The following is a 22,711-nucleotide window of genomic DNA, read 5'->3' on the forward strand; positions in this document are numbered from 1 at the left end:
TGGCAATGTTTGCCAAAGCAGACTATGAAAAGCAGATTTGGCTATGAAAAAACATACGTATATATATTACTAGCGACCCGCCCCGGCTTCGCACGGGTGCTATACCTACATGTAAACCTTCCTCTAAAACTACTCTATCTATTAAAAAAAACCGCGTCAAAATCCGTTGCGTAGTTTTAAAGATTTAAGCATACATAGGGACATAGGGACAGAGAAAGCAACTTTGTTTTATACTATGTAGTGATAATCCTTAAAAAATATATGTTTTACTATAATAGAAAGTAATATTGCAAATACTTACAATTTTTGGCATTGTATGACCATTTCAATTTTCAAATAAAACCTTAGACCTATATATAGGGACCCGACATGTTGTTCTATGCCATAGATTTATATATATTAAGCTAGATTGAGTTGTTAAGCCAAAAACTTTTACTAGTCTGACAAGAACGCCTTTCTGCACCGGTGATAAAGTTCAATTTAGTATGGCAAAAAAGTGTGAGCTCAGTCCCTATTGTACCATGTTTAGCGGCCCAAATGTCATTGTCAGTGAGTTCCAAAGACAGGGGACAGCGGAATCACATTTTTGCCATACTAAATTGAACCTTATTACTGAGACAAAAAGGTGACCGTTTTCTCTATTCTGAACTCGAAAACGGTCCACATGAGAGGGCATTGTTTGGGCTGGTGTCCCTCTCGCACGTGTGGCCAGTGTTAATGAGCCATAATAGTAGTATTTTTATATATATATATATATTACCTGACTTTATAACTTCTTATATTATTTTAGTGTTATATTCAAACTAGGGTTTCGATATATTTCAAAGAATTGGAAAATAATTACAATGTAATTATTTTGATGCCAATAAATCAAAGATTTGTATAATTTAAAAACGACGTTCACTGAATAATGTTGACATTGTCAGTAAGTGCGAGAGGGACACCAGCCCAAACAATGACCTCTCATGTGGACACACTTTTAACCTAACTACACAATCTAGTTTAATAATTCTAAATCTATGATGAGTTCAGACGGGATATGTTCTGTAAAAAGTCGTATAAATTAAAATAATTAATTTTGTAAAGCTGAGTTTAGACATGCAAGTTATTGCTGCAAGTTTTGAGACAGAAGTATATGCTAGAAAGAGATGCAGATATTTGCCACTCACTCTTACCTATAGTTGCGTCTCAAAACTTGCAGCAATAACTTGCTGGTCTAAACTCAGCTTAACGAGAACAACACACGGGCGCGCCATCTGTCCCAGCTGTGGTGCTTTACTCAGGCCACACGCTATAACCATACCGAGCGCATCGATCAGCCGCTTAGTTCCAACGCGCGCCAATAGATGGCGCTAAAGCTATATTGCGAAACGGGACAATGACGTCATCTTTTTCGTGCATGCTGCCCGTAGTAACGAGTTATTAGACGTTATCACGTCAAAAACTACAGGTGTAATCTTACTGTGTTTAGTTAAAAAATATGCAAACTCGCAAAAAAGTAATCAAAACCGTTTATAAAGATGAAAACGATAGCGAGCCTGAGGAATCCGGGGATTTTAGCGACTCGGGGTCCGATGCCAAAATATCCGACGTCTCCAGCTCCGAAGACGAGCGTCGGAAAGGGACAAACGAAATTTATCGGCTTGATAACTTTAGTGTACGTTTATGAATAACGGGGTAAGTAATTAAGTATGGTAAACATCAGAAAGGGTGAGTAAAACAATCTGAAAGGTTCTAAGTTTTACTTTAAGGTTTTTTTAATCTAATCCAAATTTGGTTATGGTAGCTGAAAAAGTATACAGAATAGTATAACGCAAGTTTCTAGCGGGAAATTACTAAATAAATATTATTTAGTAAATACATTATCTATTGTTGTATTTAGGATTTACCGAACCAACGTCGGTGTAAGTCCAAAGAGAACAATATTTATTAACATTTCGCTATTACCAATTGGCAGCTGGGATTTTTCAAGAGATTTTGGCGAACTTCGGTCTTTTACAGTAACATAATAAACTTACCCAAAAAATTAATAGTTGATAACTGATGCAACTAGCTACAGTAAAATTATTTTTTATCATGATTAACGGATTATCGATTAACTTTAACTTCCGTTAAATTTGTTGAAATGTATCGCTTTAACGATTAACGAAGTTAATTTTTATTAGTAACGGATTAGCGATTATCGAAGTTAACTATTTGATTAACGGTGCCCAGCTATGAGTATAATTAATACACTTAATTGTTAAAATGTAATGTATACGGATTAATGAATTTAATATAGATAAGTAATTATTGATATATGGCAAAACGAAGGAAATTGTTTACACCTCCGCAAATAAGTATCTAATGATAATTTTTAATTTACCATGTTACTTCACGTACTAAATAAGTACCTAGTTATTTTAAAAACCCTAAAAATGTCTATTGAGTTTCTGCCACAGACCACCATGTGGTTTCTGCATATATTGCAGAGACATTGCAGAGAGCGCACGCGGACACCGGCGCGGCGCCAGTGGACGCGTCTGTGTGCGTGAGCTAGGTATGCATACAACTACAACTGCTTTAGGCACCGCCCCCCTCAGTAGATCGATGCGATAACATCGATTTAAACTTCCCTATCCTCGTGGCGCCCACCATACAAAATTTTTGCTAGGGAATTTTGATTCTTATTGTACTTGAGATTGAATTCAATTTCAGTTATTCGAAAAATTTTAGAAACAAAAGAAATTATATTTTATTTGTTTACATGAGAGTTAAAATTCCATTGAAACCATTATGTACTTTAGAAAGTACATTTGGCGCCACGAGGCTAGAGTAGATACACTGTCACCTACAGTCCGATCGCTTAGTTGCAAATGTGTGCGTCTAGTTGACAAACGAAAACTTCGCAATGTAGTAAAAACTACTTTCATTTTTTTACAAAAACAACGTTATTTCTTAGTAATTAAAGTTCAATTTCAAATGCAAGCAATTGGCGTGCACACTTACGCCGTGTCTTGCGTGGGCGACGGTCGCGCGACCGTCGCCGTCACGTCTCATCGCATCGTCTACTTCCATATCGATAAGGTTTGATTTCGTATGCGTCGCATCGCCGTCGCGCGACCGTCGCCCACGCAAGCCATCGGCTTATCAGTCGCGGTCGTCAGACGCGTCCCATAATTTGTTTCAAGCTTTATACACAAGTTTTCCTTTCAATAGCAATAGCTAACGTAACGCTTGGCTTGAGTAATAAAAACTGTATAGTTAAATTAATAAAATATGTATAAGTAAGATATTGAAATCTTCTTTCTTCGTTGAGCCATCACAGCTAACTTTAACTTACAAACGGTCTTAAGCACCTGCACTTCTGAAGGCGCTTAAGTCATTTATGCAAATAAAAAAAAACCACAACGTTCTATGAACATTGGTCAAGTGCGAGTCGGTTTTCGACTTTTCCATACAAAGAACTCATGAGCGCCTGAACGACTATAATGGCAAAGTTAACGTTTCGCACTTTCAAGACTTTACGTATATATCTCGGAAACGATAAGAGATAGAGCAAAATGGACTTCAGATTTGGGCTTTCGGTGGCACAAATTCTATGTTTTCGTCAACAGACACCTTTTTTTGGACCGATTTGAATAAAATTTTGCTCAGTCAATTTATAAACGGTCTTAAGCGCCTCCTTTTTAGTAGGAACTTAAGTCATTTTGTACAAATGAAAAAAAAATTGAACAAGTTCTAAAAAGAAAAAGACAGAAATGAATTTCTTTATACCTGTCCAACTCGCTTACACAATTTTAAGACGTTTAGTAACTACTTGCAGCGGCAGTGAGTGAAATTCGTAATCTGAGTTTTTTCTCTTAAGTCCGACTTACGCTTGACTGTAGATTTCTAATAGGTTTTCCTGTAATCTACAGGGAGAGGGCTATCTCGTGTATTTTTTTGAAAATTTTACGCTAAGTAGTTTCGGAGATAAGGGGGGAATGGTAATTTTTTGCTTATTTTCTTAAATTACTTCTAAATTACCAAAACAAAAAATATAAAAAAAATATATTTCAGATGCTGATAAAATGCTCTTTTATTTGATATGTAACACAATATAGTTTTAATAACTTTGATTTTTAATTTTCAATTTTACCCCCCAAAAGTGACCCCTGTGATTAAATTTCATTTAATTAAATTACATGTCCGTCTTTGGGCCACAGGTTTACATACGTGTGCCAAATTTCAAGTAAATCGGTGCAGTAGTTTCGGAGAAATCGGCTGTGACAGAGGGACAGACAGACACGCGAGTGATCCTATAAGGGTTCCGTTTTTCCTCTTTGAGGTACGGAACCCTAACAAAAGGTTTCAAAAAACATTATCATCAAATATTAATTAGTACATATCTACATGTACTCTCATATAATATAAACTCCCACTAATCGACACATCACTACTAATATATAAATAAGTAGTTAATTATTCAGCTTCTCGCCTCATATTATTCTTTATTCTCCCACTCGATACATCGCTACAAATATATAAATAAACAGTTAATTATTCTACTTCTCGCTTTATATTTATCTTTATTCTCCCACTCGATACATCACTACTAATATATAAATTAACTACATCTATCTCCCTTATTTATTCCACCTCTCGACTCATACTTATCTTTATTCTCCACCGCTCAATACATCATTACTAATTGCCAAATACATATTCGATTATAAAATTTACGTATCCTTCCCTTCTCTAAACAAATACTAAAATACTAAAATTATAATAATATATGGAATAAATAAAATTTAGAAAAAATACTTAAGGATAACTTCAGAACACTGTGTAAATAATGACTAAATGAATGTGTGGTTTTACTCTTTTTTCAAGTTCGTTTGTTGGTTGCTTTTATATTGATTCACTTACCATTAGTACACTAATACACTTACACCCCCTTAAGTGAATCATTATTAAGCACCCCCTTAATTCTAACTTTATTTCATGTTTCCAGAATCCTCAAGTTTTCTTTCAATACACATTCCTGTATTATTTTACACACCCTATAAAAACTTACATACTACGATAATTATAAACAAACCCCGACATGAGCCGAAAAAATAATTAACGTTCACTTTAGCCCGCACTTATACTACACTCAATGACTCATTTTAGCCACAATATCACTAAAACACTAATCTTCGTTGACATTTTTCAAACTTTACAGCCGGTAAACTTTTAGTTAGTATATCAGCCAGCTGTGATCCCGTCGGACAGTATTTAACTGTAATCTGATTTTCGTCAATTTTCTCTTTTAGGTAATAGTATTTTACGTCTATGTGTTTGCTTCTTCTCCCCATGATTCCTTTTTTCATAAGCCAAATTGCAGATTGATTATCTACTCTCATCTCAACTTCTAGTTTTTCCTTGGTTATCTCAAAAATCAGATCCCTTATGAATAGTAGTTCTTTACAACATTCTGCTGCTGCTATGAATTCTGCTTCTGTGCTGCTCAGTGCGACTACTGATTGTTTTCTTGAGCTCCATGCCACTGGTCCACCATTCAGCCAAATCACAAAACCAGAAGTGCTGCGCCTAGTGTCTGGATCTCCCGCGAAATCCGAATCACAATAACCCCTGAGTACTTTATCATCAATCCCTTTTTCTGTTGAGCCTTTCAGGAATCGCAAAATTGTCTTAGCATTATTCAAATCATTTAAATTTGGAGAATTTTGATGCCTCGAACAATAACCCACTTGAAAACTAATGTCTGGTCGCGTTTTATTCGAAAGATATAACAATGACCCTATCATCTCTCGGTAAAGCTCATGAGACTTAGTATCAACCTTTACTGACGGATGCTGTTCTATCAGAATTGTTGGACATTTACATTCTTTGGCATTGTTTAGGTTAAATTTCTTAATGATTTTCTCACTGTATGTTTTCTGAAAAATTTTAATCCCATTTTCATCTTGCTTAATGTCCAAACCAATGTAATTGGTGACTTCATCTAAGACTCTTAGTTCAAAAGCCTTTCTAATTCTTTCTATTATGTACACTAGATCTTCTTCTTTCTCTCCAAGAACTAATCCATCATCGACATATACCGCAAGAATAATCTTCCTTTCACCCTCCATAACAAAAATACATTGATCAAGTTTCATCTGCTTGAACCCCATCTTTATTAAGAACTCTGTAAACTTAATATTCCACATTAGTGGAGCTTGTTTCAGACCGTATAAGCTCTTGTTTAGTTTGCATACTTTGCCTTCTTTGTTGCTATAGCCTTTGGGTACCTTCATGTATATACATTCTTTCAAGTCTCCATGTAAAAAGGCTGTCTTCACATCAAACTGTTTTATTTTTAACCCTTTTGCCGCTGCAATAGACAGTAAGATTCTTAAAGACGTACTATTAACTACCGGACTGTACGTCTCGTCATAATCTATTTTGTACTTTTGTTGAAAGCCTCTTGCAACTAGTCTGGCTTTATATCTGCCATCAGACTTTACTGTAAAAAACCACTTGCTTGTAACTAATTTTCTTCCTTTTGCTTCCTGTTCATCCACAAATGACCACGTCTTATTTTCTTCAAGTGATTTAATTTCTTCTTTTATTGCCTTTTTCCATTTATCCTTTTCTTTTGATTCTATTGCCTCCTCGTAAGTTAACATTGAAGCTTCAGTATCATAATTCATTAAATAATCTTTATATCTATCAGGTAATCTGCGGTCTCTAGCAGGTTGAACTCTTCTATTTTGATTAACATCACTATCAATATTTTGATTTTCAATACTTCCAACTCGATTTTCAACTTCTTCATTATCAAAAAATTCTTCATTCCCATCATAAAATACTTCATTATTTTCTTCTTCTTCAATTGTTTCTATTTCATTTGTTTCATTATTGTCTTTTGTTTTATCTTCATTTGTTTCGCCTTCATTTATTTCACCTTCATTTGTTTCGCCATCATTTATTTCGCCTTCATTTGTTTCGCTTTCATTTGTTTCATCTTCTTTTGTTTCACCTTCTTTTGTTTCACCTTCTTTTGTTTCATCTTCTTTTGTTTCATCTACTTTTGTTTCATCTTCTTTTGTTTCATCTTCTTTTGTTTCATCTTCACTTGTTTCGCTTCCTAATCTTCTTAAATGAATAACACCTTCTCGAACATTCTCTGCATTTCTACTTCTTACTTTTCTTTTTAACATATCACCTTCTCGACTCTTCTCTATATTACTACTTCCTCCAACTCTTCTTGATGTACCTCTTTCTCGACCCTCCTCTCCATTGCTACTTGTTTCAATTCTTCTTAATGTATCTCCTTCTCGACCTTCATTACTGTTGACTCTTCTGACCTGATTTTCTTCCTGCCTGTTTATTTGATCTTCATTTTGTGTTGTGCCTTCTCTAACTGTCTCTTCAGTTTCTTCGTCGATTGTCCAAAGACCTCTAATACTTTCATCATTTTCTTCATTTGTATATATACCTTGCTCATCTTCATTTATTCTTACATCCCTCGCTCTTACAATTGTTTTTGTTTCATCCACCCATATTTTGTAACCATTCCTGATATAGCCAATCAGGATTCCCTTTTGCATCTGACATCTAGCTTTCGTACACCAGAGTTTATTTTATAATAAGTTGTTGAACCAAAACGTCTTACATTTGATACATCAGGTTTGATGCCAAACCACATCTCTGCTGGAGTTTTGTCTTTGCCTTCGGTAGGACTTCTATTGATTAAGAAACTTGCAGTTATAAGAGCTTCACCCCATAGATAATTTGGAACTCGACCATCGAATATTAATGCTCTCGTTCGTTCTAACAAGGTTCTATTTAATCGCTCTGCTTTTCCATTTAATTGAGGAGTGTAGGGTATTGTTAGATCCATAATTATGCCCTTAGAGCTGCACCAAGACATTAGGTTATTGTTCGAGTATTCTTTTCCGTTGTCGCATCTGATTTTCTTAACTTTTGTATTGAAATGGTTCTCCGCTAAAGTCACAAACTGTTTTATTTTATCAAAGGCTTCACTTTTAAAAGTAATTAAGTAGACAACACAAAAATGTGTAAAGTCATCCAAAAAAGTAATAAAATATTTTTTATTATCCCAAGTGGGAATTTCTATCGGACCGCAAATGTCCGTATGGATGATTTCTAAAGGAAATTTTGCTTTAATTCTATTATTTTTGAAAGGTTTTCTAGTCATTTTTGCTTTAATGCATATTTCACAAAAGTTTTCTTTATGTTCCCCCCCAATTTTGATACCGTTCACCAGTTTAGCTAGACGCGGCACATCCGATACGTGACCTAGCCGACGATGCCAAATATCGGCGTTCTCAGAAAGCAAAACCTCGCGAACAGTGTTAGCAGAAAATTCTGTTTCATAAAGACCGTTTCTAGTTTTATATCCCGTAAGAATAATGCGATTATATTTCTTTACAGTTACCTTGTTTCCAACGAAGAGTACAGAAGCTGCATGATCAGTGATTGAACTTACAGATATCAGGTTTCTAGAAATTGCAGGAACATGTAGTACATCTTCCAGTTCAAAACCATTTGTTTTTACTGTACCTATGGCTTGTGCGACGAGGTTCTCTGCATTAGCACATCTTATTTCTACATTTACATTTTCTGTGGAGTTAATGACATCATTATTATAGAACATGTGAGAGGATGCACCCGAATCAATAATGGCTCTAATACTAGTTGTATGCTTCAGTTGTTCACTCACCAGACTAAAAGTGCGACAAAATTTTTCAATGTGTCCCTTCCTGTTACATTTCCTACATACCTTTGTAGAAAAACATTCACTGGAAGTGTGGCCACTTTTATTGCATATAGTGCATTTTTTATTATTACAGAATCTCGCAATATGCCCTCGTTGGTTACAATTAAAACAAATTCTTTCATTGCTTTTCATTGCTTCCTCTGTTTGGTGATTTATATCTGAATTGACTACTATTGAATAATTATTTTCAACAAGCTTAAGTTCTTTTTGAATTCGTTCGATCAAAGTATGTATGGTTTGGTCAGACTTCGGAGTTACCTCCCATACAGTCCTGAAGTAATTTAATGTTGAAGGTAAAATGGTCAAAATCTTTTGTATAAGCATGTCATCATTTATTTTATTTGCGGTAGATTCTAGTTCAAAACACATATTTTGCAATTTGCTAATATCTTGAAGTATATCTCCAGTAAATTTGTAGTTATAAAATTCTATAACTCTGAGGTGACTGTCTTTTTCCACTTTGTAATTGAAGACAATATCTAATTTTTCAAAAATATCCTTTGTGGTTGAGCAATTAATCACATAATGTAAAATATTTTCATCTATTGAATTTAAAATATAGTATTTAGCTTTTGCGTCTTTACCTTTATCATCGGCTCCAATTCCTTTTGCATCCAGAAATAATTTAGCTAGTTTTCTCCAATTAGAATAATTCGTATTTAATTTCAAAGTCTTTATGTTGTCCTTGCTGTCCATGATGTAGTTTACTTACGGTTTTTCTTTAACTATGATGTTACTCTCGTTGCTAAGGTTATGTTGTCAACAACTGTGGTTGCTAACGTTATTCTCGCCGTACGAAAGCTGACTAAATAATGCTGAAAAAATACAAACACTTCCTAGCTTTAAACACAATGTTCCTTAACGTCGCGTCTGGGCCCATAACCTGTGGAAATTCCCACAGGAGGTCCTTGGAACAATAGGAAGGCACTTTGGATTATCCGAACGTTATTTATTTATAATTTATTAATATTGATTTACACAAACATGTTTACATCATCAGTCCTGTCAAAAGAGTGTCGTTTGAAAACTCAAAAGTCTGCACATAGACAACTGAGGTTCCAAACTTAAAATTGGTCAAGCATGAGTCGATTGCATATTCAACCTTCACAATAACAACGAGGAACAAGCCGTTTCTTCGGGAGAAGAATTTGAAGACAAAGAATCGAAAAGCAGTAAAGTCACAAAATCAGCACCGCGAAGAAGGCCGCAATTCGCGAAAAACTTTATTCAAAAGATTCTCGATGAATCCCAGGAAGATTTGGGTGAAAATTCTTCCACAAAAGCTTTCTCAGTGAAGGATTTAACTGATGCTGATAAACTGTTGCCTTCTTTCCTCAATCTTTCAGAGAGTGGTTAGTTGACATATTTTGAGGGTTTCTCCTTTTGATAATAAAATAATAATTGGTCCTTATTGGCTCTGCATCAAACCGTCTGTCACTGTTAAAGCGTTGGTTAAATTTTACTGTATGGGAAGTTCCATAGACGTCTGCTGCGTGACAATGATGTGTCTGTCAAATGTGGTTGATGCAACTGGCCCAAAGTATTGTAAAGTTGATCAGTTGCCTCTGGTGACAACGTCGTGATCAGTTTCCTCTTGCAGAAAACATCCATGCTCATGCATGCACTTTTGCTTGCAAAGCTCATGCATGCTTGATAGTGGCCGTCAGTGTGTGCAAGCTATGTTTAATGCTGTTTGGAAATGTTACCAGTAAGTTCCCAATGTTACTGGTAACATTCCCAAGGAAACTGACAATTTTTATAAGATGGAATTATTAAGACTTTTTTTTTATTTCATAACTTTAATAGGTATTCTCGGAAACATCTATCAATGGTTCAAGTCACACCACAAAAACTTTCATCAACTTAATTTAAATTATGAAAATGTCTGACGGAAACTGAGGTTTGCTCAATTTATACGTAATTAATGTTGTTATTTTTGTTGGGTATTAAATTCCATAAAATATAATTTTATTTATTGTGTTAGAATTTGATGAATTAGTTATTAAATGTACTTACATACATAGTTTTCATTTTTATAAAAGGCATACATAAGGTCCACGTCTTGTGCTGGCTGGGCCACGGGAACTATGTAAGCTCAGTTTTAAATGACCAGGACATAATGAGTGCAGTATTAACACTAGTCCCATCGAAAGAATGCTACCCGGGTGAAAGAGTTGATGTGAAATATGTTGAACAGATCACTAAATGGTTTAAGAACAAAATGACTTTAGTACAAGATAAGCATGAGAACAAATTCAAACCTAAATCACCCCCTCTTAAGGATATCTTGTTGAAAGAGATCAAGAACAAAACAGTTTCAACTAAGAAGTTTCTGATCTTCATTTTTGTCAGCATGTTAAGGGCTCTCGGTCTACAGTGTCGAGTCATGTTCAACTTTGTAACATTGCCAATTAGGCAGCCTAGTTCTGAACTCTGTTCTTTATCTACCAAACAAAAAAATGAAAAGCAAAATGCGGAGCCTAAAAAAGAAGATACAAATAAATCTGCTCAGAAAAAAACATGCACATTGAAGAAAAAGTCAAAAGAAAGTATATCACAAGTTGATGGAAACTATGATAGTGACATGGATGTGGGTGGATGATAGCTATTTTAGTGATACGAACATTATGCAAGTTGATGGCAATGACGACGGTAATATTGAAGCTAAAAGTCGTAAAACTAGACGAAGTCAAGCACCTATAGCCACGGAACAAACAGAAATGGATGAGGATGTTTCACCACCTAAAAGAACAAGACGGAGTGCCGCCAATCCCTCAAACTCTGAACCATCGAACATTGTATCTGAAAATAAAACTTCACCAAAGACGAGTAACAGAAAAGTCAGTGAAGTTAAATCTAAATTTAAGGAAACAAAACCGGTCAAAGTCGAGCCTAATAAAGCTTCATCAGTTTTTAAGAAGCTTTCTTTAAATAGACATTGCAAAGCTAATAAAGAAAATGAACCTAAGGAAAGCAAACATGAAATTTCAAGTTCTTCACAAGAAAGTCCAAATAAAAAGAAAACAGCTCCAGAACAATCTGATCCTCCAAAAATTATTGTCACTAACGAAAAAAACAAGGCAGTCTTCGAAAGTAATAGCAGTGCTGAACTGAGCAAATGTACTACAAGGAGCAGATCTAAAAATGCAGATGTAAAAAACATGCAAAACGCTAAAGATTCTATTAATAATAACACTAAGACTAGATCAAAGAGTGCTGGCACTTCTGACTCTAGTAGCACATTCGTTGAAAGTAATACTGCACAGAACAAATCAGCTACGAGGAGCCGATCTAAACCTGTAGACGTAAAGAACGTGCAAAATGTTAAAGCTTTTGTTGATACAAATACAAAGACTAGATCAAAAAATGCTGACACTACTGAAACTGGTACCACCTTCATTGAAAGTAATACTGCACAGAGCAAACCTGCTACAAGGAGCCGATCTAAAACTGCAAACTTAAGAACCGTTCAAATTGCTAAAGATCATGTTAATAAAAATACTAAGACTAGATCAAAGAGTGCTGGCACTTCTGACTCTAGTAGCACAATATTTGAAAGTAATACTGCAAAGAACAAATCTACTACAAGGAGCAGATCTAAAACTGCAGACTTAAGAAACATTCAAAATGCTAAAGATCCTGTTAATAAAAATACTAAGACTAGATCAAAGAGTGCTGGCACTTCTGACTCTTGTGGCACAATATTTGAAAGTAATACTGCAAAGAACAAATCTACTACAAGGAGCAGATCTAAAACTGCAGACGTAATAAACATTCAAAATGCTAAAGATCCTGTTAATAAAAATACTAAGACTAGATCAAAGAGTGCTGGCACTTCTGACTCTAGTAGCACAATATTTAAAAGTAATACTGCAAAGAACAAATCTACTACAAGGAGCAGATCTAAAACTGCAGACGTAAGAAACATTCAAAATGCTAAAGATCCTGTTAATAAAAATACTAAGACTAGATCAAAGAGTGCTGGCACTTCTGACTCTAGTAGCACAATATTTGAACGTAATACTGCACAGAACAAATCTGCTACAAGGAGCAGATCTAAAACTGCAGATGTAAATAATGTGCAAAATGCTAAAGATTCTCGTGATACAAACACAAAGACTAGATCAAAAAATGCTGATATTTCTGAAACTGGTAGCACGTTAGTTGCAAGTAATAGCAATACTGCACAGAGCAAATTTACAACAAGGAGCCGATCTAAAACTGCCGACGTAAAAAACGTGCTAAATGCTAAAGACTCTATTAATAACAACACAAAGACTAGATCAAAAAGTGCAGGCACTTCTGAAACTAGTAAGTATTTAAATGACAGTGAAAAAACACCAATCAAGATTGATCCTAAAAAAACTAAGAAAACACTTAAAGACATGGATGATGAGCTGAGAGGAAGAAAAACAAAGATATCTCCTAAGAATGCTGTGAGGATGGAAGAGTCACTAAAGAATAAAGCGGTAAAGAAGAAATCTGTAAAAGGTTTGTTTTAAATGTTTTTTAAATTAGAGTTAAATACAAATGTTTTTGAAATTAGAGTTTTGGGAGAGTGGTTGCCAGAGACTCAATTAATGCACCATACTAAAATTTTATACTTGATTACTCGCGCCTGAGTAGAAAACAGCGGTCAATTAAAATATGCTGAACTTCTTTCATAGAGAAAATTTGTGAGTGCCAGAGTAAAATTGGTTGCAACTTGAAATGTGAAATTGAATCTTTATTTTAACAGGAAAATCAAAAACCAAAAGCGATAGCGATTACGAACCCGAAGCCTTAAGTGACGACGATTTCAAACCGAGCAAGATCAGTCCGAAGCCAAGTGGCAGTCGGAAGATCGACCGGCGCGTGTTATCCACAGACGATGAAGCGCCTAGAGACAAGACGGACGTCTGGTGCGAAGTGTTTGTCGAGGAGTTGGAGCAGTGGATAGCTGTCGATGTGGTGAAGGGGCAGGTTCACTGCACTAATGAGATTTATGTGAGTATTGCCAAGTTTTACTTCTTAGATGTTTATCTTGTCTGTTGGCCGGCTGAAATATTATCCAGATGGCAGGCTTGTCATGTGATTCTGCTTGTTTCTTATCGTAAAATGTTTACAGAGCCGAGCAACTCACCCCGTGTGCTACGTAGTCGGTTGGGACAACAACAACTACCTCAAAGACCTGACGCGTCGCTACGTGCCTCACTGGAACACCGTCACCCGCAAACAACGAGCCGAACCCGTCTGGTGGGACACGGCTATATCGCCTTGGAAGGGACCAAGAATGCCACGGGATAGAGAAGAAGATGAGGCTCTGGATAGGATGCAGTTGGATGCCCCGCTGCCTACGAGTATCGCTGAGTGAGTTAGGTTTATTATTACATACTAGTTTTAGTTGATGTTGAAATAACAACTGCCTCAATTACCACATTACTTTCGTCACTGTACGGTGTCACACGCAGAAAGCTGAGCCTGTTTTTTTATTATTATAAATGGTCTTAATCACAGATGTCATATATACCATAGATCAAGCAAACGTATCTACTTAGCGTGTCAAATGAACTCAGTGAAATCCACTGAGTTGTCCGTCTTTACTCGCAGCTTGCAGCTTTCGGGCGTCAATTTTTGTAAGTTGAAGTCAACCAAAACATAAAAAATGCTTCGTTACGTGATATTCAATTGCAACAACACAAAAATTATGAACAATCAAGAGCCTGAGACATATTTAAAATTACAGGCAAGAATCAACTTCTGTACAAAATTTGACACGCTCGGCCCCTATACAATACAAATATATGAATTTGTTTCTTCTATCTAAATTAAGTTCTGTGGTCTTAATCTTGGCCACAGACTAGCCAAAGGATGTGGCCTACGTTGGAGTGAGCTCGTCCAGAAGATGCGTGTTTACCCTTGAGTTGAAGGGCTTCTTATGGTGGGACACGGGTATCTCACTGTGGAAGGGGCCCCGCACGGCGCGGGACAGGATAAGAAGAGGAGTGTTAACGCCCTACCACGACTCGCGGACCGGTTCCCCCGCCTCCAGCTCTCCCCGCGCGCCGCCCCCGCCGGCTGTCTCCACGCCGCGCACCGCGCCACCATTCCTCCAACGGCACTCGGCATAGGCGCGCGCGCACCGATCTATATAATTGTCATTGTAATTTAATCGCTAAAGTTTGATTAAAATTGTTAAAAGTTAATCGGTGTCGCCTACATTATTTCCGAACCTTCGTCATCAAGTTTCGAGCCGGATTCGGCATAAAGGAACCGTAAGGACGCCGTTTCGACGAGGTCAAGATAAATCAAGCAAATTGCAGCGCGCCCAGCCGATACTACGATCGCCATTTTATCTCAACACCGGAGTGAATCACCGCAAGCCAAGCAAACTACAACTACTAGAACAAACAGGAAAATAGTGAAGTTATCGACTCGCTCGAGTCGCCCGTCCGAGAAACAACACAATTATTTAAACAAAACCAAGAAAGGTGCCAAATACCAGGAAAAGGGTTTGCAACATTCATTTTGTGAGTCGTTCCTATTTTATTTCTTAATGCGCAGGTATAGTCTTGCCTCAGTTTATTCATTTTATTGGGCAATTCTCTAAATTTCAATTAAATTCAACTGGCCTTTGTCAAAATTACGTTCCTGCTCCACGTCACCCCAAGTCTTAATCCGTTTACATCTAAGTCAATCATTAAGATTTATTCAATATTTCCTATAAATTTAATAGTTTCTATAGCAAGGATAACATTCCCGGTCATATTTTGGATATTTTTATGATATTTTCCTAAATTTAGTCTTAAACTAGTCACCACGTTTCAAGGTCTAATTAATTGCATTGCAACCATTGTGCCAATCGTGTGCCATCATTGCTAATTTTTAATATTTATTTAAAATATTTCAGAAATCCACGCGTTCATCCTCGCACGTTGCACGTATCCGAGCAGTGCCTTGGCCGCGGCTGCAGCGTGCTCGTGGACGCTTAGGCCATTGTTCCAGCTGCTTGCCTGCCTCTGCCACGCTATTGCCATTCGCAAACACGCTATTTGCAAATTTAAAATTTACGTATCGTTCTAAAAGTTTTCATATTTAAATTATAAAAAGTTTTAATTGTATTTCCTTTTATTGCAGCTAAATTCAAGGGTACTTTTTGCCAAAAATCTTGCACACAATTTCAAATTCTTATTGCATTTCTCGCACAATGGATTTAAAAAACTTAAAAAAAACACGTGCTTCTTACAAATCAAAGCTCACCATATTTAAATCTTATCTAGAGCCTCTTCTGTCTTGCACTACGCTAAATAGCTTGCAAATTCACGAATTAAATACTAGATTTAACAAAATCCAAGATATGTACAATGATTTCGACTCAGTTCAAACTGATATAGAAAACTTGACGGAAATTTCAGGTGACGAGTACACAGAACGGGAATCTTTCGAGACAAGCTACTTCGGGGCCATGGCTGCTGCGCAGGAACTGCTCAGCAGGCAGGCCGCGGCCGGTGCTGCCTCTGCGGCGCCTGAGGACAATCGGGTAACGGGTTCCAATATCGTTACTGCACTCACAGGTGGGCCAAATATTAAATTACCTACTATTCATTTACCTACCTTTTCTGGGCGCTATCAGGACTGGTTAGAATATCATGATACCTATAAATCTCTCATACACGACAACCAATCAATTCCTGTTATACATAAATTTCATTATTTGCGAAGTTCATTAAAGGACGGTGCTTCACTCGTAATTAAATCACTAGAATTCACGTCTGATAACTACACAGTCGCGTGGGACTTACTTTGTGAACGTTACACCAATGATAGAATATTGGTAAATAATCACTTAAATGCATTATTTAACATACACCCTGTGCTTCAAGAGTCTTCAAGGGCTTTGCGCAATACTATAGATTTAGTAAACAAAAATCTCAGGGCTTTGAAGACTCTTAACTTACCCACGGAGCACTGGGACATACTCATAATTCACATGGTAGCTAGCAAACTCGATTCAGCCACTCTGCGCGACTGGGAGACCGAGCGCAATGACATTAAACATCTACCAACACTAACAGAATTTACCACTTTCTTGAGAAACCGCGCAGATTTGCTAGAAACCATGGAAGAAGCACGAACACTAGACAAACCACGTAGACACAGTGACGTTACCCATAATCGTCATAAAACATTTCTTATAAATCATACTCAAAATCAGACACAGTACAAATATAAATGTCCTGTCTGCAACAATAACCATTCAATATATCAATGTACTAAATTCAAAACAATGCCAATTGAGTCGCGAATTACCAAAGTAAAACAATTGAACCTTTGCACAAATTGTTTGCGATCAGGACATGACGAGCAACGTTGCAGGCTGAGCTCATGCCGGCTTTGCACACAAAGGCACAACACCATGTTACACATGAAACATGACATACATGCAAACAATAAGCCTTCCACATCCACACCTTCAAATGACTGTGTGGCACAATCAACACAAAAGGAGTGTACACAAGCACCACAGGCTACTAATAGCATTGCTTTATGCTCCACTCTGGGTAGTTCGAGTATACCCCTAGCTACAGCTGTCATAAACGTCAGCGACTGCGATGGCAACATGCACAAAGTCAGAGCTCTCTTGGACAACGCAAGCATATCGAGTTTCATAACGAAAGATCTTCAGTCAAAGCTAAAATTGCCTACCTATTCTACTAATATGTCAGTCCCAGTTCTAGAAAAGAAAAGGTCACGCATCACCGAACATTGTGATGTAGCCATTAAATCACGCACACAAGATTACACAACAGACGTTACTTGTTTCGTTGTCCAAGATATCACTGACATGATTCCATTCACTAAAATAAACTGTGACTCATTCACTATTCCCCCTCACATCCACCTAGCGGATCCGAATTTCCACGAGCCATCCGAGGTGCAGATGCTGCTGGGTGCACAACTCTTTTGGGAGTTGATGACATTCAATCACATAGCCCTGGGCAAGAATAAACCCATCTTAGTTGAAACAACACTCGGATGGCTTGTCGTAGGTTCTATACACACACAAAACTCTAAACAAAAGCAACCTTATACAGTCCACTGCAATCTAATAAACAACATTGAGCTTGACGCAAAACTAGACAAGTTCTTTGAACTAGAATCGGTTCCATCCACTCAACAAATCCACAATAAAGGTGAGAGTGAATGTGAACGCATATTCACACAAACAACAACACGCCACCCAGATGGTAAGTTTGTTGTCACAATACCCCTAAAGGAATCCCCTGAATGTTTGGGCGATTCAAAAACACAAGCATTACTCAGATTTCAAGCACTAGAGCGTAAATTCAAGCGCAACCCAGAATACAAACAAAAATACATTGAATTCATCGAAGAATACCTAAGGTTAGGTCACATGTCAGAAAACACTAACATACATACAAACGAAATTTCATATTTTCTGCCTCACTTTGCAATTTTGCGTGAGTCTAGTCTCACTTCACGCTTGCGCACTGTTTTTGACGGCTCTGCAGTTTCTAGCTCAGGAAAATCGTTTAATGACATACAACTCGTTGGGCCGACTGTACAGGATGACTTGCTGAGCATATTAATTCGATTCCGACAGCACAAGTTTGTAGTAACTTCAGATGTCCAGAAAATGTACAGACAAATCTATGTAACTGAAAACCAGCGAAGTCTACAACAAATCCTGTGGCGGCCAGACTCATCACAGCCAATAAAACAATACAAATTAAACACTGTCACATGGCACATCCAGTGCCCCATATCTTGCCACTAGGTGTCTCGTACAATTAGGTCAAGAATGTGCAGACAAAACTGTAAGTGAAACAATCTTACATGATTTTTATGTTGATGATTTCATCTCGGGCAACGATGATAAAGACGCTTTGTTAGAAACGTGCAGAGGCGTCATAAAAACACTAGAAAGCGCACATTTTCACTTACGAAAATGGCGTTCAAACACACCAACACTACTTAAATTAGACAAAGAAGATAACTCAAAAACTTTAGGGTTACTTTGGTCATGCAAATCTGATGAACTGCTGTTCTCTGTAACTGACACTTTAAAACAAAAACCCATAAACAAACGTAGTATTTTATCCACCATTGCCACTATTTTTGATCCATTAGGACTTATAAACCCTTGTTTATTGCCAGCCAAGATAATTCTACAGTCGTTGTGGGCTAAAAACATTTCTTGGGAAAGCCAATTACCCGACGAAATAGAGAGCCAGTGGAACAATTTTGCTAAACAAATACCTGAAATAGTCCAAATTCGCATCCCGCGAAGAATATTATGTGATTTTTACGTCAAGGTCGAAATGCACGCTTTTAGCGATGCTAGTAACAAAGCTTATGCATCATGCATATATATACGCTCAATTTCCAATGCAGGAAAAGTAAATGTTCACCTAACACTAGCCAAAAGCAAAATTGCTCCACTGAAACAGAAATTAAGTACCCCACGATTGGAATTATTAGGAGGCCTTTTGTCAACCCAACTAGCAAAAAAAGTGAAAAATTCACTGCGCCTAACAATTGACTCACATCATTTTTGGTCTGATTCAACTATAGTTTTGTGCTGGATAAAAACATGTAAACATCAATTAAAACAATTCGTCCACAATAGGGTCACAGAAATAACTAACAACTCTAACCCCACTGATTGGCACTATGTACCCACAAACATGAATCCTGCCGACATAGGCAGCCGGGGTCAGAGTGCATCTAGCCTCAAGGATTCATCCTTGTGGTGGGAAGGACCGACCTTCCTCCACGAAACCGAAATACAATGGCCTACTCAGCCTCAAAACTTACCTTTGCACGATTTGCCTGAAGTCAAAACACATTGTCTTGTTTCAATTAAAGAACAACGTGAGGATAATTTCACTTCTAAATATTCAAACTTTTGTAAACTGCAAAGAATTATAGCATACATGAATAGATTCGTTCATAACTGTAGAAATGAAACAAGTAAAAGCACTGGCCCATTAAAAGTGTCTGAACTAAATTTAGCTTTACAAATGTTATGTCACCAAGTGCAGGCTGACAAATTCGCTGAGCAACTCTCGCGTTTGCAAAAGAAATGCCCGCTCTCTCCTAAAGACACACTTTTGAAATATAACCCATTCGTAGATGATTTTGGGATTATGCGAGTAGGCGGTAGACTTGTAAATTCATATTACGATTATAACACAAAACACCCTATTCTATTACATGCATCACATCACATCACTAAAATATTGGTACACTACTACCATCGAATGTTGTTGCACACTGGACCGCAGCTGATGCTAACAACATTACGCCACAGGTATTGGATAATTAACGGCCGTAACCTTTGCAGAAAAACCTCACAAAGCTGCATTACATGTTTAAGATATGCAGGGAAAACTCATCAACCTATTATGGGAAACTTGCCACTGCAAAGGGTACAGTCTGAATATGTATTTGCTAACACATCTTGCGACTACGCTGGGCCGATCCTGATAGCGAGCAAAAAGGGTCGTGGTTGTCAATTAAAAAAATCATACATAGTGGTTTTTGTCTGCTTAGCAGTGAGGGCGGTACACTTGGAGCTCGTCACTGATTTGACCGCAATGGGCTTTATTGCCGCTCTAAACAGATTCATAGCCCGCAGAGGCAAACCAGCCACCATTTTATCAGATAATGGTACTTGCTTCGTAGGGGCTTGCAACGAATTAGCAAAGTTCCTCAAAAATAATTCTGATGAAATAACATCATATTCAGCTGCTAAGGAAATAGAATTTAAATTTTGTCCTGCTTATAGCCCGCATTTTAATGGTTTGGCAGAGGGAGCCGTAAAGCAGGTAAAATATCATTTAAAACGAGTTACCTCAATGGCCCACTTAGATTATGAAGAAATGGTAACATTTTTGGTTCAATGTGAAGCTTTGCTTAATTCTAGACCTTTGACACCAATTTCATCTGATCCGTCAGATCTCACTCCTCTCACCCCTGCGCATTTTTTGATAGGTCGAACTCTCACAATGACACCTGCTCCCTTGGTGCAAGATTCGCCGATCCACACCCTTGCAAGATACAAAAGAATAGAAGCGCTCAAAGCGCATTTTTGGAATCGCTATTATAAAGAATATATTTCAGAACTGCAGGTCCGAAACAAATGGCGCAGGGACGGAGGCCAGCTGAAGCTCGGTGAGATGGTCCTCATCAAGGACGACCGCTTGCCGCCCAGCAGGTGGCTACTCGGACGAGTCGCCGCTGTCTACCCGGGCGACGACGGAGTCAGCCGCGTCGCTGACGTTACCACCACCACAGGGACGCTGAGACGAGCCTACAACCGGCTCTGCCCGCTCCCATTCACTTTGGACCAGGACGGTCCAAGGGGGCCAGCTTGTTAACGCCCTACCACGACTCGCGGACCGGTTCCCCCGCCTCCAGCTCTCCCCGCGCGCCGCCCCCGCCGGCTGTCTCCACGCCGCGCACCGCGCCACCATTCCTCCAACGGCACTCGGCATAGGCGCGCGCGCACCGATCTATATAATTCTCATTGTAATTTAATCGCTAAAGTTTGATTAAAATTGTTAAAAGTTAATCGGTGTCGCCTACATTATTTCCGAACCTTCGTCATCAAGGAGGTTGTGGTAATTCGCCGAGCTTCTGGGAACTAATATTTTTTATTCGTTCTCAGGTATAAAAACCACCCTCTCTACGTGTTGAAGCGTCACCTATTGAAGTACGAGGCTCTGTACCCGCCCAAAACGGCCACGCTCGGGTTCGTACGCGGGGAGGCGGTGTACCCACGTGACAGCGTGTGCGTCTGCCACTCCAGGCACACGTGGTACAAGCTGGCCAAAGTGGTGCGGCAAGGGGAGCAGCCGTACAAGATCGTCAAAGCGAACCCTAGGTGGGATAAGGTGGGTTACAATGAAATCAAGCGTGAACAGGCATCTTCTGGGCGAGCTCACTCCATCATAGGCCACGTCTTTGGCTAGTCTGTGTCCAAGAGTAAGCCCATTTATAATTAAAAAAAAAACCGGCCAAGTGCGAGTCGGACTCGCCCACCGAGGGTTCCGTACCTACAAAACTTTTACGTTACTCACATAATTCTAAAGACTGGGCTAGGCTAGAAGTATAGGTTCTCTAATGAGCATAATTGTGTTTAGCGCCACCTCTCGACGAATTCGCGAACTAATTAGCACAGCTTGCGTGAGGTCTTTTATAATGTTAACCAAATTCAACATTTTTTATTTTATTTTAAAGTAGGTGTTTTATGTAAAATTTCGTAGCTATAAATTTTAAAACCCTTATTCATACACTAAAGTATCCAGTAATTAATCGGTAATTAATGGACAACCTTTTAACCACCAAGAGGGCACCTTACAGAAAATCGACATTAAGGTTTAGTAAAAGTCGCCTGGTTTTCGAGATTTTCACACTTTTTAAAATTTTGGGTAGTAGGTATTAAAATTTAAAAAAATTGTGAAAATCTCGAAAACCAGGCGACTTTTACTAAACCTTAAAGTCGATTTTCTGGACCAATATAAGGTGCCACTCTTGGCAAATAAGGGGTTAAAAGAAAACGAAACTATGGCATTGCAGTGACAGCTGGGCGTTGCCAGCCTCTCGCCTACTCCACAATTTAACCCATATCCCATAGATTTTCTGGACCAGTATAAGGTGCCCTCTTGGTGGTTAAAAGGTTGTCCATTAATTACCGGGCACCCTGTATAATATCAAATCGTACGAGAGCAGCGAACGTGTGCAGGCAGCGAAGGGAGCCGACCGCGCGAATGATGAGTTCGCGCGGCGAATAGCGTGACATCGTCCATCGACACCCCTCCTCCCTCCCATCCCGTCCGCAGCGGCGCGCGGTGTCTCCGCCCGCCTGTGTATCGTCCTTCAATCTCTTTACATATCGAAACTTATTACTGAAGAAGAAGGTTCAAAATTTAATGAATACAGGTGTATAGATAT

General features: G+C 38.1%; 2 protein-coding genes across 3 annotated transcripts; both read left to right on the forward strand.

Annotated features, from left to right (window-relative positions):
* Positions 1-9,885: 9,885 nt before the first annotated feature.
* Positions 9,886-22,556, forward strand: LOC125240493 (DNA repair protein complementing XP-C cells homolog). Its single transcript, XM_048148387.1, has 6 exons — positions 9,886-10,014; positions 11,105-13,243; positions 13,491-13,738; positions 13,860-14,101; positions 21,426-21,651; positions 22,503-22,556. Exons 2-6 carry the CDS (start codon positions 11,317-11,319, stop codon positions 22,554-22,556), a joined length of 2,697 nt encoding a protein of 898 aa, XP_048004344.1. The 5' UTR covers positions 9,886-10,014; positions 11,105-11,316.
* On the forward strand, positions 15,257-21,329 carry LOC125240770. 2 transcript variants are annotated; one of them, XM_048148842.1, is made up of 2 exons: positions 15,257-16,305; positions 20,879-21,329. In XM_048148842.1, exons 1-2 carry the CDS (start codon positions 15,939-15,941, stop codon positions 21,133-21,135), a joined length of 624 nt encoding a protein of 207 aa, XP_048004799.1. In that variant the 5' UTR covers positions 15,257-15,938; the 3' UTR covers positions 21,136-21,329. The 2 variants fall into 2 exon arrangements, with proteins under 2 accessions (XP_048004799.1, XP_048004797.1); XM_048148840.1 differs by having other exon boundaries at positions 15,264-18,401; positions 18,783-21,329.
* Positions 22,557-22,711: the final 155 nt, after the last annotated feature.

Source organism: Leguminivora glycinivorella, chromosome Z, assembly GCF_023078275.1.
Source record: "Leguminivora glycinivorella isolate SPB_JAAS2020 chromosome Z, LegGlyc_1.1, whole genome shotgun sequence".
NCBI classification, from domain to species: Eukaryota; Metazoa; Arthropoda; class Insecta; order Lepidoptera; family Tortricidae; genus Leguminivora; species Leguminivora glycinivorella.